Consider the following 17,393-nt stretch of genomic DNA (forward strand, 5'->3'; position numbering starts at 1 on the left):
GCACAATTCCCCATCCGCACCCGCCTGTCGTTCCCTCCCGGCAGGGGCAGGCGTGGAGTTGCAGGACCAGACGACTTCAGGTGTTCAGGGTTTTTTTGGGGGGTGCCTTGCTTGCACCAATAAACCAGACGTCATATAAACGCATGGAAAGAGGTTTCAGAAGTGGACTGACGTCCTAGCCGTGGTTGCAGCCTTGGAAACGGGTCATTCATCTGCCCTCGTGAAAGGTTCTGCATCTGCTTATTAAATACAGTAGTACATGGTGAGACTTGTGGAACCTGTGTAGTGGTGTATTGTTGGGTTCCTAAATAATACTCTTCACATTGCTTCTGGGAGGTAAGATTGTTTAGCTACCAGGTGCAGTATTTGGAGAAGGCAGCTAAACAAAGCTCTTTAACATGGTCTTACTTGCTGTGCTCACTCTAGTATTGGATCATCTGTTGGTGTGGAGAAAATCCCTAGTATTTTCTGTTCGAGTCAGGAAAGTGAATTTTTTTCAGAATTACAAGATTACTTTGATTAAGGCTGCCTATTGTGGACTTGCCTTATATTCAGATCTCCACCTATCATGTAACAGCATGGGTAGAGGAAGGCATCTCAGATCTCTCATATTCTCATGCTGCACGACAGCTTACTGTTTAGGCAAAATTCTCTCATTTTCTTTGACAATCTTACTCTACAGATGCTGAAACAGGTGATTTGTGTTATAAAGCAACTGCCTTTGTTTCCATTTGATTCTGTTAGTGTACAGTGAGTACTGTCAGGAGCACGTCTGCCAACATCGTCTGCCAGCATTTGTGGCCATGTAACAAAGGGAGTTGCCTTCAATTCATATTCTTTCTTGTCAGGTTGATTGCAGAGATCATCATTTGGGTGGCAAGCAGATTGAAAGGCAGACAGCCTTAAGGGGAGTAAGAACTGTTTCCCAAGGCAGAATAATTTTTCTTCTCAGAGTATATATACAGGGTTTCACACTCTAAAACGTGACAGGCTACAGATTGTGGCACGGCATTGTGATTCTGCATCTAGATCTTTGTGCATGAGTAGCATGCAGTTCCAGGAGCTGGGTGTGTGTTAGGAGGGATTCAGAACCAGCAGCTGAGTTTCAAGAGCAACATCTGCAACAGATGTTAAGATCTGATAATAATATCTATCAATAACTGAAAAAAATGTTTGGACTAATGAAAAGCACCAGTCAGTCGACTGCTAATTGCTACCCCTACATTAGTTTCTTCCCCTTGTCTGCAGAAGCCCCTCCCTTTTACATAGAGCACAGCTGCAAAATGCTTTTGTAGCTACACGGTGTGTGAAGCACTTCACTTGATCTGCTCTCCCCAGTGAAACATCCTGTGTTACCAGCCGGTAACTGGTCTTAAGGCAAACAGGTTCAGTATCTGGCAGAACCCTGTCATTGCTGAATTCAGTCTGGCAATTGAAGGACTGAAAATCTAAGACTGCAGTACAAAAATCTTGATCCTAAGAACTTGATCCTAAGAACTTGCAGGATGTCACGCAGGAGGAAGGCACACGCACCAGCCTTTAGTAGAAGTGGTAGGTCAGCCACTGGGCCCAGCAGCTTCTGCACAGGTGGAACTGAATTGCATTGCTTCTTCCTATTTAATGACAGAACATTGTTCCAGATGACATTCTTCTAGCAGTGTGTGGTGGCCATGGAAATCCTTTCTGTTATCCAACACCAAACACATCATTGGGTACCAAGTGGAGTTTTCTGTTACTCCACCAAAGGAAAGAACCACCACCTCCCACTCTTTCAGTCCAGTGGATGCTTTGTGTGTCTTCTGCTTCTGTGTTCTAAATCACATTTTCTTTCTTAAGACTGTACCTATTTTAAAGTCATCTCTAGGTAGTCTTTTTTTCCTCCCTGTTTCCTTTACTTCTTTTTCCTCCACTTTCAGAGAATTAATATGGTATGTAAGTTCTTTAATTTTTCCCTCATTGAAGGGGAGCAAACAAGACCAATGAAAAGAATCAGTCCTGTTGCTGCTGCATTACCGGTTACAGGAACGTGTTGAGGGTTGCTGTAGTTGACTCATTTTTCACTTAACGCATCATCCAGTACTCTTACAATCCAGGATATTAACTGGCAGACTGAAACTGCAGAATTTCAAGTATGTAATTATTTGACAGGTTAGTGCCACTGCCCAGAATTAATATTAGTAACACTCTGCAATTGAGGATAATGAAAATATGTCCTGTTAATAGTTATTACCTCAAATATTCTACTACTAGTAAAATATACCTTTTTACTACTAGTAAAAACAAGCACAAGTTTTATGTACAACTATTCAAGAACAGAAAAGAGAATTTGGATAGATCAGTTCTTGCCCTGTTCTGGAATTCTTTCATAATGATAACTTAGTTGATTCTCATCACAGTCCCGTATAAGTTACCATTGTGAAAATAATTCTGTATATAGTAAACAACTACATGTAATAACAAGTATTGCAGAATATGTATTTCTAGGTGAGATGTTTGAAATGTTCAAATTTAAACAAATAATGCAAGATGTGAATTTTTTATCATTTATCTCAATACAATGAATGCCCAAACTTTTTTGATGTAGAAACCAAAATCATAAAGCCTCGTATAATTGATGAAGTGGGTGGGATGAGAGAGGAGAGTAATGGTTATTTTCTTCAATTATTTCACAGTCCTACAGCTGACTTACAATACTCAAACAGCGATGTATCAGATTTTTGCCACACAGTAAGGATAATATAAATTATCCATTTCTAATTAACTAATTGACAGACTCTTGTGTGTTGCATCAAAATGACTGAGAACTTGTCTGTGGAATATCAGTAACAGTCTTCAACAAATGGGAAACCTTTGAGGTCCATGTTCTGCTGATGAGACAGACATCAAAATTTTCATGTGCAGATAGAATGAATAGGGAAGAAAAGCGGGGCAAGGCCACAAATTCTGTCTGGCTTTACAAATGAGAAGAGCATGCCATTCTAGACCTTTGGTTTTGTATACTTGGAAGTTTGAAACTTGACAGGTCTAAAATTATGTTTCCCTTCAATGTGATTAGGCAATCCCATTGATTTCAGAGTCAGGTACAAAACTGTGAGTATCTGCAGCACGAGAGCTCCACAATGCATGCAAAATCCTCATTTTTATCCAACATGTACTTCAAAAATCATTGCCTGCTTTCACCCCAGGTTAGAATAAGGTGAGACTGTATGAAGTACAGAAAACAACTGTTATAGTTGAGCAAGCAGCTTAGTTAGACTGGGATACTGAATCTGTTTTTGCATCAAGATGGAATATTCCCTCTGTCTCACATCTCAAAGTCCTACATAGTGCCAGATGCCTGGCCGGCTACAAGGCCTGTGGCTATTACAAACGTGGAGTGACCTTTTAGAAGAGTGTTCAGGAACTTTAAATGACAGTTAATATTTCATGCCATGTACTGTTTTCTCCAGTGCACTGTTTTCTACACAAGATTTTTTCATATTTATTCAGAAACTGCTTCACTCATTACTTGTATTTATTTGTTAAATTTACTTTTCCATTTGTATGCAATTGGATTATTTTGTTTTATAAATTTAGTGATATGGAAGAGCTAGCAAGGTTTTAATACAAATGATTTCCAGGTATATTTTGCTTTTAGAATTACCAACTGTAACGCTACTTTTTTATTTATATTTCAAGGCACTTCACAGAGCCTATTGAAATAAAGATGGTGCATGAACAGAGTACGTGAGAGACATTATGCAGGGAATCTGTAAAAACTAAATTTAACTCAGAAGAGGGAGAACAGTTTGGGGAACTATTGGTAATCTGACTATCAAAACTAAATATAATCTAAAATTATAAATAATACAGTTAAAGTTCATCTATCACATTAGGAACATAAGTTCCATGGCAGGTTTTAGAAGAGGCAGACACAATATGGTCTCAGGTGACTGATGTGTCAGCATTTTCTAATTTACAGGGAAATGTATGCCTGGTGTATACACATCTAAAGCATTTGCCCAATTTTATAAGCATAGGTATTAAGCATCAATATGCAGTCAATTTTTTTTAAAATTATCTTTTTTTATATTGAGAGAAATGCCTCAGTTTCCCACAGATTAGTTGTTATATGGAGCTGGCACACAGCAGTAAGGTCAAAGAAGGAACTACAGATCAAAATACCCATTGTGAGATACTATTACCCTTAGCTGTGAGTTAAACTGTTCCGTTACATTCTGTCTTCCCTCAACTGCACGCCTTGTCTGTACTGAATAAATTTGCAGGGGAAGTTACTTCTTGTTGCTGTTCACTCTTTCAGTAGAGTAGTACTGCTATTTGGAGGGGGTTTTAGGTAACATGATAAAAAGAATTTCCACATTTTTCCTGCTGACTGTATGGTACTTAAGATCAAGAAAATCACTTTTTACTGAACCTACCAGATTTTTTTTTAACACAATACTGCTTTGATAACCTTTCCTGTTTGTATGTGTTTGTTTATAAAATGGAAATAAAAAAAATATGATGTTTTGTCAGATAATCTCCTTTCAGTTTGGTTCTTTGTGCATTTGCCAGAATTGCAATTTAGTGAGTTTTGTTGTTTCTTCCAAGAACCTTAGAAAAAGTTGAAAGAACGTTCAGGGGCAGATCAAAAGATGCAGCTTTGACCTCTCAGAGATCATAAGTGGACTCATTCAGTGAGTCACACTCTACAGAACCACTTTTCTTATAATCTGGAATTATGATTAAGCTTTACAGTAGTTAAAACCATTAAGTCAGGTATTCTACTTGCTGTTACTTTTTTTTTTTTTTTAAGAAAACAAACATGAGTGTACATAATTTACTTAGATTACAGATATTTTATTATTTTCAGACAGTTCATCTTATATTACAAAAATCTTCAGAGGTCAGCTCGAACTCCAAAGCCTGGTCCTTTGGGTGGTTCAGTCAGAGAAGTAAGGCCACCAGCTGGCTCACAAGAAAAACGTCCACTCCTGAAAAATGAAAGCAGTTTTACTCATTGCTGGCATTGTTACAATGTCAGATTCTGTTTGTCACTGGGTAGAAGATAGTGACAAATCTGATTTAAGGCTGAAGCCACTATTTTTTTTGTTCTTTCCATTCATCCTTCAAAAGAAGTGTGACGCTACTCCTAAAAGGATTTCAAATTCAAATGGTTCCATAACTGAAATGCAAGATAGGATTACTAGTTTCGTATTTATTTATAGGTTGGCCAGGCAGCATCCAATTTTACCAGTCCTATTTTTTGATACAGATGCTTCCCTGTGTTTTTTGAAACTATTTTAGGATTACTGGTTTTGTATTTAAAAAAAAAAAAATCTTTCTAGAAGCAATAGGAATAGGTAACACCCAAGTCAAAGTAATTCCTCTATTGACACAAACACTTAGTAGGGCTAAAAAAGAACACTGGAAAAAAAACCATAAGAAAAGTTCAGCTATGATAACACTTTCACAAAACTCCAATCTTTTGTGTTTTCTCAGAAATTGAGAAAAACAATACATGAACCAACCAGCCAACACACATTTGTTGGTTTAAATGACCTAGACAAAATATCCAACAGGTAACATTCACCTATGAAGTACTAAGACAAATCAGAATTGATGTTTTCACATTTCATGCTCTTCTGGTCAGTCATCAAAAACATGTAAATTCTCAGTTCTTCCCAGTTCATTTTGGCTTTGAATGCATGCAGTTCTTCTGAGTAAATTAATCCTTTTTAGCTGTAGCTGATGAACTCAAATCATCAACCTTCAAGGAGTGGCCAGTATTATCCAAGTATAGCATACCTTGGGCCTGGCTTGGGAACTTTGCCAGCCTTTAGCTCATCAATTATGTCTTCAATATCTTTGGGTGTCAAATCTTCCTGTAAAAAAAAAAGAAATTTTGCTAATTGCAGCACTCAAAATTTGCCAAATCAGTGATTCTCATAGGTATGACCTTAGAGTTTTGATCCTATTCATTAACACACATACTTGTTTAAAGAATTAGGAAAATTAAAAAGCCTACTGTCATTATAATGTTAAATTTTTTGGTTTATATATAGTTGCAGAATTTATGTTAAAACTAACAATGCTTATGCTGGTCACGTACAAGAAGGATTTGCATTTTCAGCTTCCTTCTTGTGTTAGTGAGCTGGATCTCTGCCTACCCACTATACACACACCACTGCACATACTGCAGAATGCTGCCAGCTGTGACCAAAAAAAATTGTGGGTACAGTTCAAGAGAACACTTCTTAAACTAATCCATGCTTTCCAACAGACTGCTTTTAAGTGCTCCTAAAAACGTATCCAATACCTACCTATTTAAAAATTTCAGATTTATAGGCAGACCACTATCACAAAAATGCATCATTCCTCTTATGTAAAGCAAAGTACAATGATACATTCCATACAGATGAAGTGTTCTAGGAAGAGGCAAAGAAACTAAAAGGTGCTCTGTATTATAAGTTGTCCCTGCCAACAGGAATCTGAAAACTGACTAAAACGTCAGAATCTGGAATAACTGAAAATACAGGTAACCCAGACAGGAAATTTAATCTTTGAAAAAAGAATGCAGTACTTACATAGTAATTGTCATTTATTTGTACCATCGGTGCATTTACACAAGCACCTAAACATTCCACTTCTATCAGCGTGAAGAGTTTATCAGGTGTTGTTTCCCCAACTTTTATACCTAAACCAATAAACAGTAGTAGGTTCATCAGTGGTTATTGTACAAGATGAATAAAGCATGAATCTGAGTACACCACAGACATTGCATTACTTTCATTTTGGCCTTACAAACATTTGCACAGTTAAACCATCAAGTGAGTGCAAAATGTTTTCCTTGAACAAAAGATTCTAATAAAATATGAAGTCGGTTTTCAGATACATCTTTGAGACCTCATTTAGAAGTATAATTCACTGAGAAATAACCATGAAATGACGATTCTAAGAAACAGATCTTCTCAGGAACGTTTTTAGTATTACATCTGAATGGAAAAATAGGGAAAGAGAGCTTTCATGTGCTGGTAGGAAGTGTTAATATACAGGGTTGAGTATTAAATTCCCAAATTAACATGATCCAAGCAGTAACAGTGCTACCTGCAAATTCAGAAGCAACTTCTAAGTTTATACACAAAGGATTATTTACTGAACAACACTGTACACATACCTAGCTTCCATGACATTATTCCTCTGCTACAGATGCGGACCTTCCCCAAAGGCAAATTAGTCAAAGTAACAGAGTGATCTCTACAAAATACTCCATGGAACCCTGAATGCTGAAAAGCAGTTTTGCTCCAGTTCTTAGAAGGAAGGGGGGGATAAATAATAAAAGTCTAAGTAAGGCATCTGTCTCAGTAAAAGCTACAGAATCATCCTTACTGCCTTAACAGATTCAGTTGAAATTAAACTATCTTTGCAGTAACAAGACAAATTTCATGTAAATATGCCTTTTTCAGACAATGCAGTATATGAAATGCAAGATAATCAGCAGATGTTCTGCAGCTCTTACTGTTAGTTCTTGGGGAAATGTTAGCACAGCTTTGACTTAATAAAAAGAGCTGTTAAGTTGCTGATCTTACCCTCTCTTCTCCCCATAACCATGCAAAAAGGAGGAAAAAACCCAACCCACACACAAAACCCATGAGCACTCCTTACATCCCATATGATGCAGCATTCTCAATTGACTTTTTCCGTGGAGAATTCCTAAGTTATATTAACATCATGTTTGCCATCCAGAGGGATCCTGACAGGCTAGAGAGGTAGGCCCACATAAACATTATTAAGTCAAACACGGCCAGTTTTTCTTTCCCCATGTGAAGAATTTAACTTCAGTATCATTAACCAAAGGTAAAAAAATACAAAAAGTATATTACAAATTTGTGTCATACCAAGTTTCTTCTTAATGGCTTCTAAAATACTGTCAGAGTCCCGCAGCATGCACGGCGTGGTAGTGCAGACCTGAATATGGTATTTCCCAACAGGTTTGCGATTATACATGGTATAGAAGGTTGCTACTTCATACACTCTCATGGGAGGCATTTCCAAAACTTCAGCAACCTGAAACCCAGGGAAAACAGATGCTATATTGAACTCTGACAGGGCAGTAGTAAAGGCATTTATAAAACCATTTCATTATAGTCACCCGTCCTTTGCAATAACGGATAAGAGTGTGGGGGTGGGTATCAAAGCACAAATGTATTCCAGGTGCCAAGACCAGACACCTGAGTTACACCTGCTTGAGCAGAAACTCCACTAAGCCATGGATTAGAACAGCAAGGAGCTGGAGTTGACTCCCCTCCAGCACCTAACATCACACAGGCAGCTGCGAGGAGTCAGCTGGGTTTCAGCTTTCAGTGCCAGCTCCAGCTCACACTGCACTTCTGCTATCTGAATGAACAAACTTGTACCAGTCTGCCCAAACTAACCTTTTGCTAAGCCTTTCGGTAAGGCAGTACTTACAGGCTGGTACCGCGCTCGCCTAATCTTACAGAGCAGGTCTCCCTGAGGTTCTGGGATACACCATGGCTACATCTGCACACTGGTGTCACAGCTAATAAACAGGGAGTGAAGCACGACCTCCACACAGCCAGTTCTGCTGGAAGTATCCCTGACCTCATTAACCTGGAACCCTGGCAAACTGCTCAAGCTGAGAACTGGCTCTGGTTTCAATAGTGTAACTGTTTTATGTTCCAGTTTCTATAGCAGGCAAACAACAAATCATGGAAAAAATTTGTTCACTTAAAAGGCTTAAGATCCTTCTAAACATAAAACCAATCTGAAACTTATATAAACAAAAATACTTTGACAGCATTAATGGAGATTTGAGGCTTTTATGTTACACTGTAGAAACGTGAGTTGCTCTTTAAATGGGCATTAAACTTCAGTAGTTTCTGTAACAATCCTCATTTAGCATATCTTGACTGACTTTAAAACTTTTCACTTCAAAACTGATGACATGCCAGATTGTAACACAAAATACAATGGATTTATTTGTATTAATATAAAACTTTTTTTTTTCTTGGTATTTTGTTACTATCACTTTGGAGCAGTGTAGTTGCTTCCTTGCTTATTTTGAAACAATTTTAATAAATAATGTGATAAGTCTTCCAGGCACTTGCTATGAGGCATTTACACAATACTTCTGACGTCTACTGCACTAACACTGCTCTGTAGAGACTTTACAGACCTAGAGATTAAGTACAATCCAGGCAATGTGTGCAGTGCCACTAATCTGGGAGGAGGAAAACCCCACCACCATTACCTTTTCTTTCTTTCCCCAAATTCAAAGAACAAAATCTTTGAAGCTTCTGTTCCTACTTCCGGGAAGATTCTGGGAATAGAGTCTATCTGAATAGGACTCATGCAATTTTTGTTTTGTCTGTAGTTTCTAGCAGTGAGCTAACATTATGTAAACAACAGAGCCCTCAGTTTTCTGCATTAGTTTTCCCTTTGATTTTTAAAAATGTAGTCTCATAGGGAATTCTCACAGTCCTGTGCCACATGTCAATGGCCACATTAGTATGTTTCAATAAATAAAGGTCAGTATTCTTGTAAGATATTTAAAGAAAGCAGCCAAATTATGCTTGAAACATAATTAAGTACTAAATACCTTGTTCATAGCTGATATGGGCAACCATCCATGCTGTCTTTGGGCCAAATCCAGGACTGCCATGACAGCTGCAGACTTGTGTCCCTCTGGGTAGTTGTTTATGATCGCTTCTATTCGCTTTTTAAAGGGAAAGAAGGGAAACAAATCACTACTGATCTAAAGACAAAGTCTGTGTATTTAACTTTTTTTTGTCTCCATACCTTTTTGTTTTCAGGTGTGAACTCAAATGGAGTATCTGGATTATTTTCTGGACTATCTCTGTGCTTCAGGGAAAAAAAAAAAGAAGTGTGTATAAAAATAGGTTCTCAAGAAATTATTCAGGACATATTTACTATTGTAAAACGTCTCATTAGACAGTTACAGCTGAGTTGCTTAAGTTAAAATGATATATTCCAAATAAAAATTTCATACTACTCAAATGATTAAATGTATTTTGGAAAGTTATAAAAAATACTGATAATTAAGTCATTACTCTTAAAAATCATTACTTATTCGTGTTATTTCCCATTAAAAATTATTTATTGAGAAACATGGTGTTGTTATTAAAATACACTTTAACGTTGTTAATAAAATTTAGGAATTATGATTAAACTTAAGAGCCCTCTGGTTAATACCTTAATGAACTAAAAAAAAGCCCATTTTTCCTTTTACCATGAAACATTAATTTTACAAACTTCAAAACTTACCAAGAAGCTGGCTATATAACCAAACATTTGCACATTTGAACACACATTATTAATCCATTTAAACATTCTTTTGGTTTGTAATGATTTCAACATTTTAATTTTATATATCATTCTGAATCAAAATAGAAGCAGTAAAATTTTGAATTTGTATTTCCAAAATAAGGTAGTTTGTCGTATTATTTTTAAGGTAATCTTCTAGGGAAACAAATTGAAATTAGTTCTTCTAAATTTCAGAAAATGCAAATTTGGAAGTCTTGAAGGAAGTGACATTTTCCTGTAATAAAACCTTAGTTCTGATGAAAATCCTTACTCACTAGAAAACCTTTCTGCGCAAAATTTTCATGTCTCTAAGCAGCTTGTTATGGTTTCCTTTAAATACCTGTAGTTAAATTTAATTCCAAACTTTACACAATTTTCAAATTGAGAAAGTTTCATGTTAAACGGAAAGTTGGGGGGAAAATGCAAGCTATATTTGAGGCTTCATGTTAAAAGTTATCCACAACCAGCTAATAATAAAAGCCCTAAAAGTATATTTAGAATAAAGAAGCCCCCTGTGCTGACTTTGACTTGGATCACGGCCTTCAGTAACTGAAGATGATTCTGCAGTTGCCACACTGAACTCTTCTTATTGAGCAGCAAAGGATTGAATGAAAAATGTTAATATTACATGATACTTGCATATTGAAAGACCATCATCAGTAGAGAACCTAAAACATGTACATCCACAGCTATTCTTGGATTTAGAAAATTAAATATGGAAATATTGAAAGGGCAAATACTTCAGTTATATCTGCTGATCTAGCCAGAGATTACTTTTGTTTATCTGGTCTATATCCCAAAGCAGACAGTACTACTGCCACCATCAATTTGAAAGCATGTAGGCTCACCACAGGTTCAAGTCAAATATAGAAACTACAGTTGATAAATACTGCTCCAAGGATGAATTTCCCCTAATAAAAGGAATTACAGAAAGATAGCTGATACCCTTTGAACACACTAATATTTTATTAAGTATGTATTTATTGCTTATTGTGTAGTTTACAAGATAACATAAAACAGCTAAAAGCTTTCCTAAAAAGTTCCTAAAAGCTTTGAACACAATTGCTACTATTTCAGATTGACCCTTCCAGATAAAGGATTTGACAACTTTTATGTAGTGTTGGTGAGAGTCTTCTACCAATTTTAATGAAAGTTCTCAAAAAAAAAGGCTGATGGAGTTAAAAACTATGGGAATTACTGTGCAGCTTTTATTTGTTTCCCTTACAGACCTTTATATGTCTTAGCCGCACAGGTAAAAATCCATGATTCATGATAAGTATTTCCATAACTTAGCCTTTTCTTCTCAAATCTGCATGCCTGTTTTATTTCAGACTGGTATTATTTTGCCTTCCATAGCTATTTGATAGTTACAATTGTACTTCATCTTAATTTCTTTTGCAAATAAGTATATTTGATTTATTAAGATCTCCCTCTTTGTCTAGAGCAGCTGTTCTCTTCAGAGTATCATCTCTAAACTGGTATCCTTAAAAGCCCTACATGTGTAGAAGAATAATAAAGACTTTATATTGGAAGCTACAGATACAGCTGTAGCAAGGTTCCACAATATATTGTAAAGGCCACAGCAGGGTTGAGCACTAAGTAAGATCATGCCACCTTTTCGGTTTTCAATTTTCCTGAAAGGGCTTGATGTAATTCTGTGCTATGGAGAGTTCAATAGTTTTCATCATGAGCTTACACAGTTCTAGGCCTCCTGAGCATTTAGAAATGCATTATATGTTCCCTGGTCTTACAATTGTCTGACAATGCACCACTTATCTGAGACTTGCATGCGCTTATTTGCTCCTACAAGACAGAGGTGCATCTCCACTTTTTTTACGATACAGATTCTGGAGAATAAGATCAGAAATGAGGACACAGTATTGGAAAGAATACTACTTTAAATCACAGCGTGGTTGAAATTGGAAGGGACCTCTGGAAGTCATCTAAGCCAAACGCCCCTGCTCAAGCAGGGCACACAGAGCTGCTTGCCCAGGACTGTCCAGGTGGCTTCTTCTGAATATATCCAAGAATGGAGACTCCACAACCTCTCTGGGTGACCCATGCCACTGTTTTCTCACCCTCACAGTGAAAAGCGTTTCCTGATGTTCTCTGAGGCCATTGCCTCTGGTCCTGTCACTGGACACCACTGAAAAGAGCCCAGCTCCATCCTCTTTGCACCCTCCCTTATGGTATTTATAGACATTGATAAGATTTCCCTAGAGTCTTCTCCTCTCTAATCGTCCCAGGTCTCTCATTCTTTCCCCTTATATATAAGAGATGCTTATATGAAGAAACCCATATACTAAGGCTTTCTCCACACCCAGAGTACCATTATGTCTTAACCAACTACAGTAATTTGTTGAGAAGAAAGGTCAAGCACTATGCATGCATTTTTTTGAGCCTTGTCTCATGCTCCCCACTTTCACGAGGTCTTACACAATGTTTTCCTTCTATTCATACCTTGACTGTATCACATCTGTATTGCAGCATTCAGCCTAACCTACTTAAGTGTGAACACCTGCACTGTGAAGACCAACCCAGTCCACGGATGCCAGCATGTTCAAATGGAAGGCACTAAGGCTGCTGAATGGTCATTTTAACTTCCATGTATACAGCAAAGAAATTGGCCTGAAACTTGATCTGTGCACTGTGGTAAAACACTAGTCCAAAGCACTGTAAACCAAAATGAGAGAATTGTGTGTTCTGTAGGGGAGAAGATGTTGAGGGCAATCCTGTTAAGAATCCATATCAAATGAGCACTGAAAAGAAATAAATGCAATGAAAAAAAAAAAGAATATTACTTCTCCTCTAAAGGGAAAGTTCCCTACATTCAATACTCCTGCAGAACTCAAGATACAAGCTACTCAAGATACAAGATACAAGAACTCAAGATACAAGATACTAAGAGCTCTCAAACCCAAGTATTTCACTGACCATTGTCACAAGTAACTAAAACTATGATAGAGTAGAACAGCTAAGTTTTAGCTCCTAAGGAGGCTAAAGACAGGTAAAAATCAAAAACAGTGCATGTTTTAACAAAGAAATTATAATAAATTACAATAAATTATCTTTCAACAGAGAAAGGTAATTCTAATAAATGTCTCTCTGTAATCAGGCCTTCCCTAGTCAGAAATTACAGATTTGGAACATCACTCTTACATTACAACTGGCAAACAATCTACCTCGTTTTAAACTTGATATACTCTCACTGGAAGTGCAGTCCAGCTGCCTGTGATGGCACCTGATTGAGTTTAATGGTTGAGAGAAAAGTTCTCCTTGGATGTTTCAGAATAAAAGGGCATTTCAGTAGAGGTTCTCTTATTTCTGTGTGTTTCTACTAACATGTAACATGTCTGCAAAAGGTTGCATAGGCATAGAAAACAGAAATGCCTTTTAATACTAAATTTTATGACAACTAGGTCCCTTGCTTTACAAAACAAATAGCCTGCAGGCTTTTCCCTTCCTCGCATATAGATTTTATATGTCAAAGTGCAACAAGAAGCACCAATATGCTTTGCTAAACAAAACCAAGACATTTGTGTGTAAACTGATATACAACGAAGACCACCCAGCAGGTTAGACTTACTCCCAGGTAGGCCCACTATTCCCCCACAAGCAGTTTTTAACATCTTTTGACACTTCATCAGCTTGTAATATTCAAAAAAATAAGTCTTTTTTGAATGTGAAGTTTTTTTCCCCTCTAGGGAAATGTGAGGGGACATCCCATTTTCTAACTGTATAAATTACTTGGTGTTGATTCAAATAATGCCTTCAGCTCAAACCAGCTGGACAAGTTTCCTTTGAAATTTGTTATTTTAAATAACACCTGAAGTTTACTTAGGGCAAACAATTACACACACACTCACACACACACACAGAGGCTTCCACCTGTTGTCTTCTCATTGCCTTTTATTCCACAGAACAAATATTACCCTATTAAAAACCAACAACCGGAGAAAAAAAAAACAAACAAAAACAAAAAACAAAACAAACAAACAAACAAAAACACCAACACCAAACACAAAAAACAAACAACCAAACAAACCAAGAAAAAAAATATTCCAGAAACTATTTCCTATGGTCCTCTAGCAAAAGTTCCGTTGCAGAATAATAGTCATCAGTGGTGCTATTACATAAACAGCTGCAAACACTCAACTTTTCTACTTCCCTTTCTCTGTTTCCAGGCTCCTCCCTGCAGCAAATAATTTAAACAGTTACATAAACTTTTTAAAAATTCCTGGAGAATTTACAAAGCTACCTAGGTTCATATGTCAGGCATCAACATCCATTAGGGTGTCCAAAGACACTTTTTGCCTGTCTTCACCAATCTCTCAACACTTGAAGTTTCCTAAAATGCCAGCCTACAAGGTTTCCTCTATTCCTTGAATGCTAGCTCCCACTCCATTAATCATCAATGCCTGCTCAGATTTCTGGAAAAGTATACCAAACACATACTGTAATGCCATTAATTTCATTTCATGATTAAAGCTGTAGAGACAGTTGCAGAAAGGCAAGGACAACAACAACAACAATCTGTCCAAAAATGCTTGAGCACCTGTTTTCAGCAGTGGTCAACTCTCTAATAAAGGGCTGATTTCTACCAAGTGTTGGGAAAATGCCAAATTATTCAGCTGTTAAAACTGCAGACTAGCTAAAGCTCCGAATGGAGCAGAATGGGACAGAATACACCTCTCTTGAGATGCTTCAGGTTCTTTTCAGAGGTAGACAGACAACACAGCTGCTTTACACACTTAAATTTGAGGCCTTTTTATTTTTTGCAATCACTATAACAATTCATACATATCTTGATAATGCCTAGTGGCTTCAATTATGAGTCACTGTGCAACACACTGTATCATATATAACATGAGCAAGAACAGCACTTTTCAGCTCCTGTAAACAGGGCTAAGACCTAAGCCTAAGGGTGATTCTGCAGCAATTTTCAGAAGTCAAGAAACTGCACCTGGAAAAAGTTTAGTGAGCCTCAATTACAAACTCAATTAACTCCAAAAAATAAAGGAAACATGAACTGGTTTATAATGAGATAAACTGTAAGCAAACTCTCATCTGCAATTACATATTGAGAGTTTTCACTATATAAGGAAAGGCCAAAAAGGCCAAAGCCTAAAACAAAGCCTTTTGATCCATCATCCCATCACAAATCAAATAAAAACTTCTACAGGAAAAAAAAACCACTTTTTTGTAAATGCCAGCAGGTTTCTAAAGCAAAGTTGTGTCCATCAGAAGGTGTTAGGCAGATTAGAAAAAGCACGCACCAAACTCCCCTGACACATCCCCCTTAACAGCAAGGCAGATCACTTACCACAAACAAGGCTCCAGTGGCATTTCGTGCTGCTGTTCTGTGCAGGTATCGGACCTGTCTTACCTACAAACAAAATACAGTGTTAATAGTTAATAATCCACACACTGCTTTCAGAACCAATCTTGATTTCTATTCTAACTGTGAACCATTAATTCCACTTCCATCACTAATAATTTTAACTGAGTCAAGAAGAGACTACTGAGGACCCTCCTGTATTATTAGGAGAGCAAATCTCTTGACTCCCCCCTTGGCCACAAATTGAAACCATGTAGACATTAAAGGATTTAACTTTGCCACTGCTTAATTTAAGGGCCTTGAACACAGAGTCTCATCAAACATTTCATGAAGAATTTTCCAATTTGCTAGTTTATATCATTGTAAACTTTGCAGAAACCGACATTACTACTGAGGTTCTTCTCCAGTAAGTATTTACATGCTTCTCTGGCCTTTATCGAACCGAGCACCGGGATCAGGCATAAGAGGACAAATGTAAACACAAACCTGAAATGTCAACAGAACGCAGACCCATATACGAGTTCTGCTGAGCTACTCTCTGTACTCATGGTCATGCCGAAACAAATCAAAGTTTCTAGATTCTGGCTGGTATTTCTAAGGTAATTTGATCACCTTATCTTCTCATAAGTAATCATTCTATGACAAATTTAATTTTACATCAAATTATATTTATACTGAATTCTAGAGCGATGCTGAGATGTGTTAAAGTAGAACCACAGAATGGTTTGGGCTCGAAGGAACCTTAATGATCATTCAGTTCCAAGCCCTCTGCCGTGGGCAGGGACACCTCTCCCTAGACCAGGTTGCTCAGAGCCCCATCCAACCTGGCCTTGAGCACTTCCACGGATGGGAGAGGTCACGTGACAGGGAAAGACGGCAGCCATCCTGAGAAACTACACCGCAGGTGAAACTACACGATCTGCTGCTACAAAGCCTGAGCTGATCAGGCTGGTCTTGCAGAAGAGCAGGCACTATAAGTCGGGGGTACTCCGGCTTGGATTTCAGGCACCGATCTACCTCTCCAAGGCCCCATTCCCAACCCCCCGCCGCGGCCTCCCTCCCTCCCCTCCCCTGCCCCCGCGGGCAGGGCCCCGTTTACCGAGCGTGCGGCCGCGGCGCGCAGGGGAGCGCACAGGAACATGGCGGCGGCGTCGGCGAGCCCCGCTCCTTCTCCTTGTCCCGCTCCCTCTCCTTGTCCCGATCCCTCTCCTTGAGGCCTGGCGCTCGCCCTCCCGCAGCCCCAAGGAGACCCGCACCGCGCATGCGTCGGCGCGCCCCGCCAGGGCGCCTGCCCGCTCCGGGAGGAGAGGCTGTCCCGAATGTCCATTCCCGCGGCTGGGACGTGATTCCTGGACTGCATTTTCCGCCTTTTCATGCGTTCATTGGGGTGTAACGGGCTGTTCAAGGGTTGAACTCCTGGCACCTGTGTTTTGTCCTGCTTCGATCGGGAAAGACGGGAATAAACGTTTTGATCGTGTTTTTTGCCTCAGATGAGCGTTCAGAGGATGGCTCAGGGGTGACCTTACTGCTCCCTGCAACTTCCTGAAAGGTTGTAGGCGGGTGGGGCTCGGTCGCTTTCAGCAGGCAGCAAGTGGCAGGATGAGAGAACACAGCCTCAAGCTATGACGGGGGGAGGTGTAGGTTGGACATCAGGAGGAATTTCTTCATAGAAAGGGTGATTGGGCATTGCAACAGGCTGTCCAGGGGGGTGATGGAGTCACTGTCCCTGGAG

The 17,393-nt window shown here is 38.6% G+C and overlaps 1 protein-coding gene across 1 annotated transcript; it reads right to left on the minus strand.

Moving 5' to 3' along the window:
- Positions 1-4,818: 4,818 nt before the first annotated feature.
- NDUFV2 (NADH:ubiquinone oxidoreductase core subunit V2) lies at positions 4,819-16,945 on the minus strand. The gene is made up of 8 exons (XM_027882051.1): positions 16,761-16,945; positions 15,647-15,709; positions 9,799-9,861; positions 9,599-9,715; positions 7,878-8,046; positions 6,567-6,676; positions 5,788-5,864; positions 4,819-4,973 (listed from the first exon to the last, which is right to left on the minus strand). The coding sequence occupies exons 1-8, from the start codon at positions 16,800-16,802 to the stop codon at positions 4,880-4,882; spliced, it is 735 nt and encodes a 244-aa protein (XP_027737852.1). The 5' UTR covers positions 16,803-16,945; the 3' UTR covers positions 4,819-4,879.
- Positions 16,946-17,393: the final 448 nt, after the last annotated feature.

This window comes from Empidonax traillii, unplaced genomic scaffold (genome assembly GCF_003031625.1).
Source record: "Empidonax traillii isolate 1590-97213 ecotype Southwest subspecies unplaced genomic scaffold, ASM303162v1 scaffold100:size1405979, whole genome shotgun sequence".
Classification (NCBI taxonomy): domain Eukaryota; kingdom Metazoa; phylum Chordata; class Aves; order Passeriformes; family Tyrannidae; genus Empidonax; species Empidonax traillii.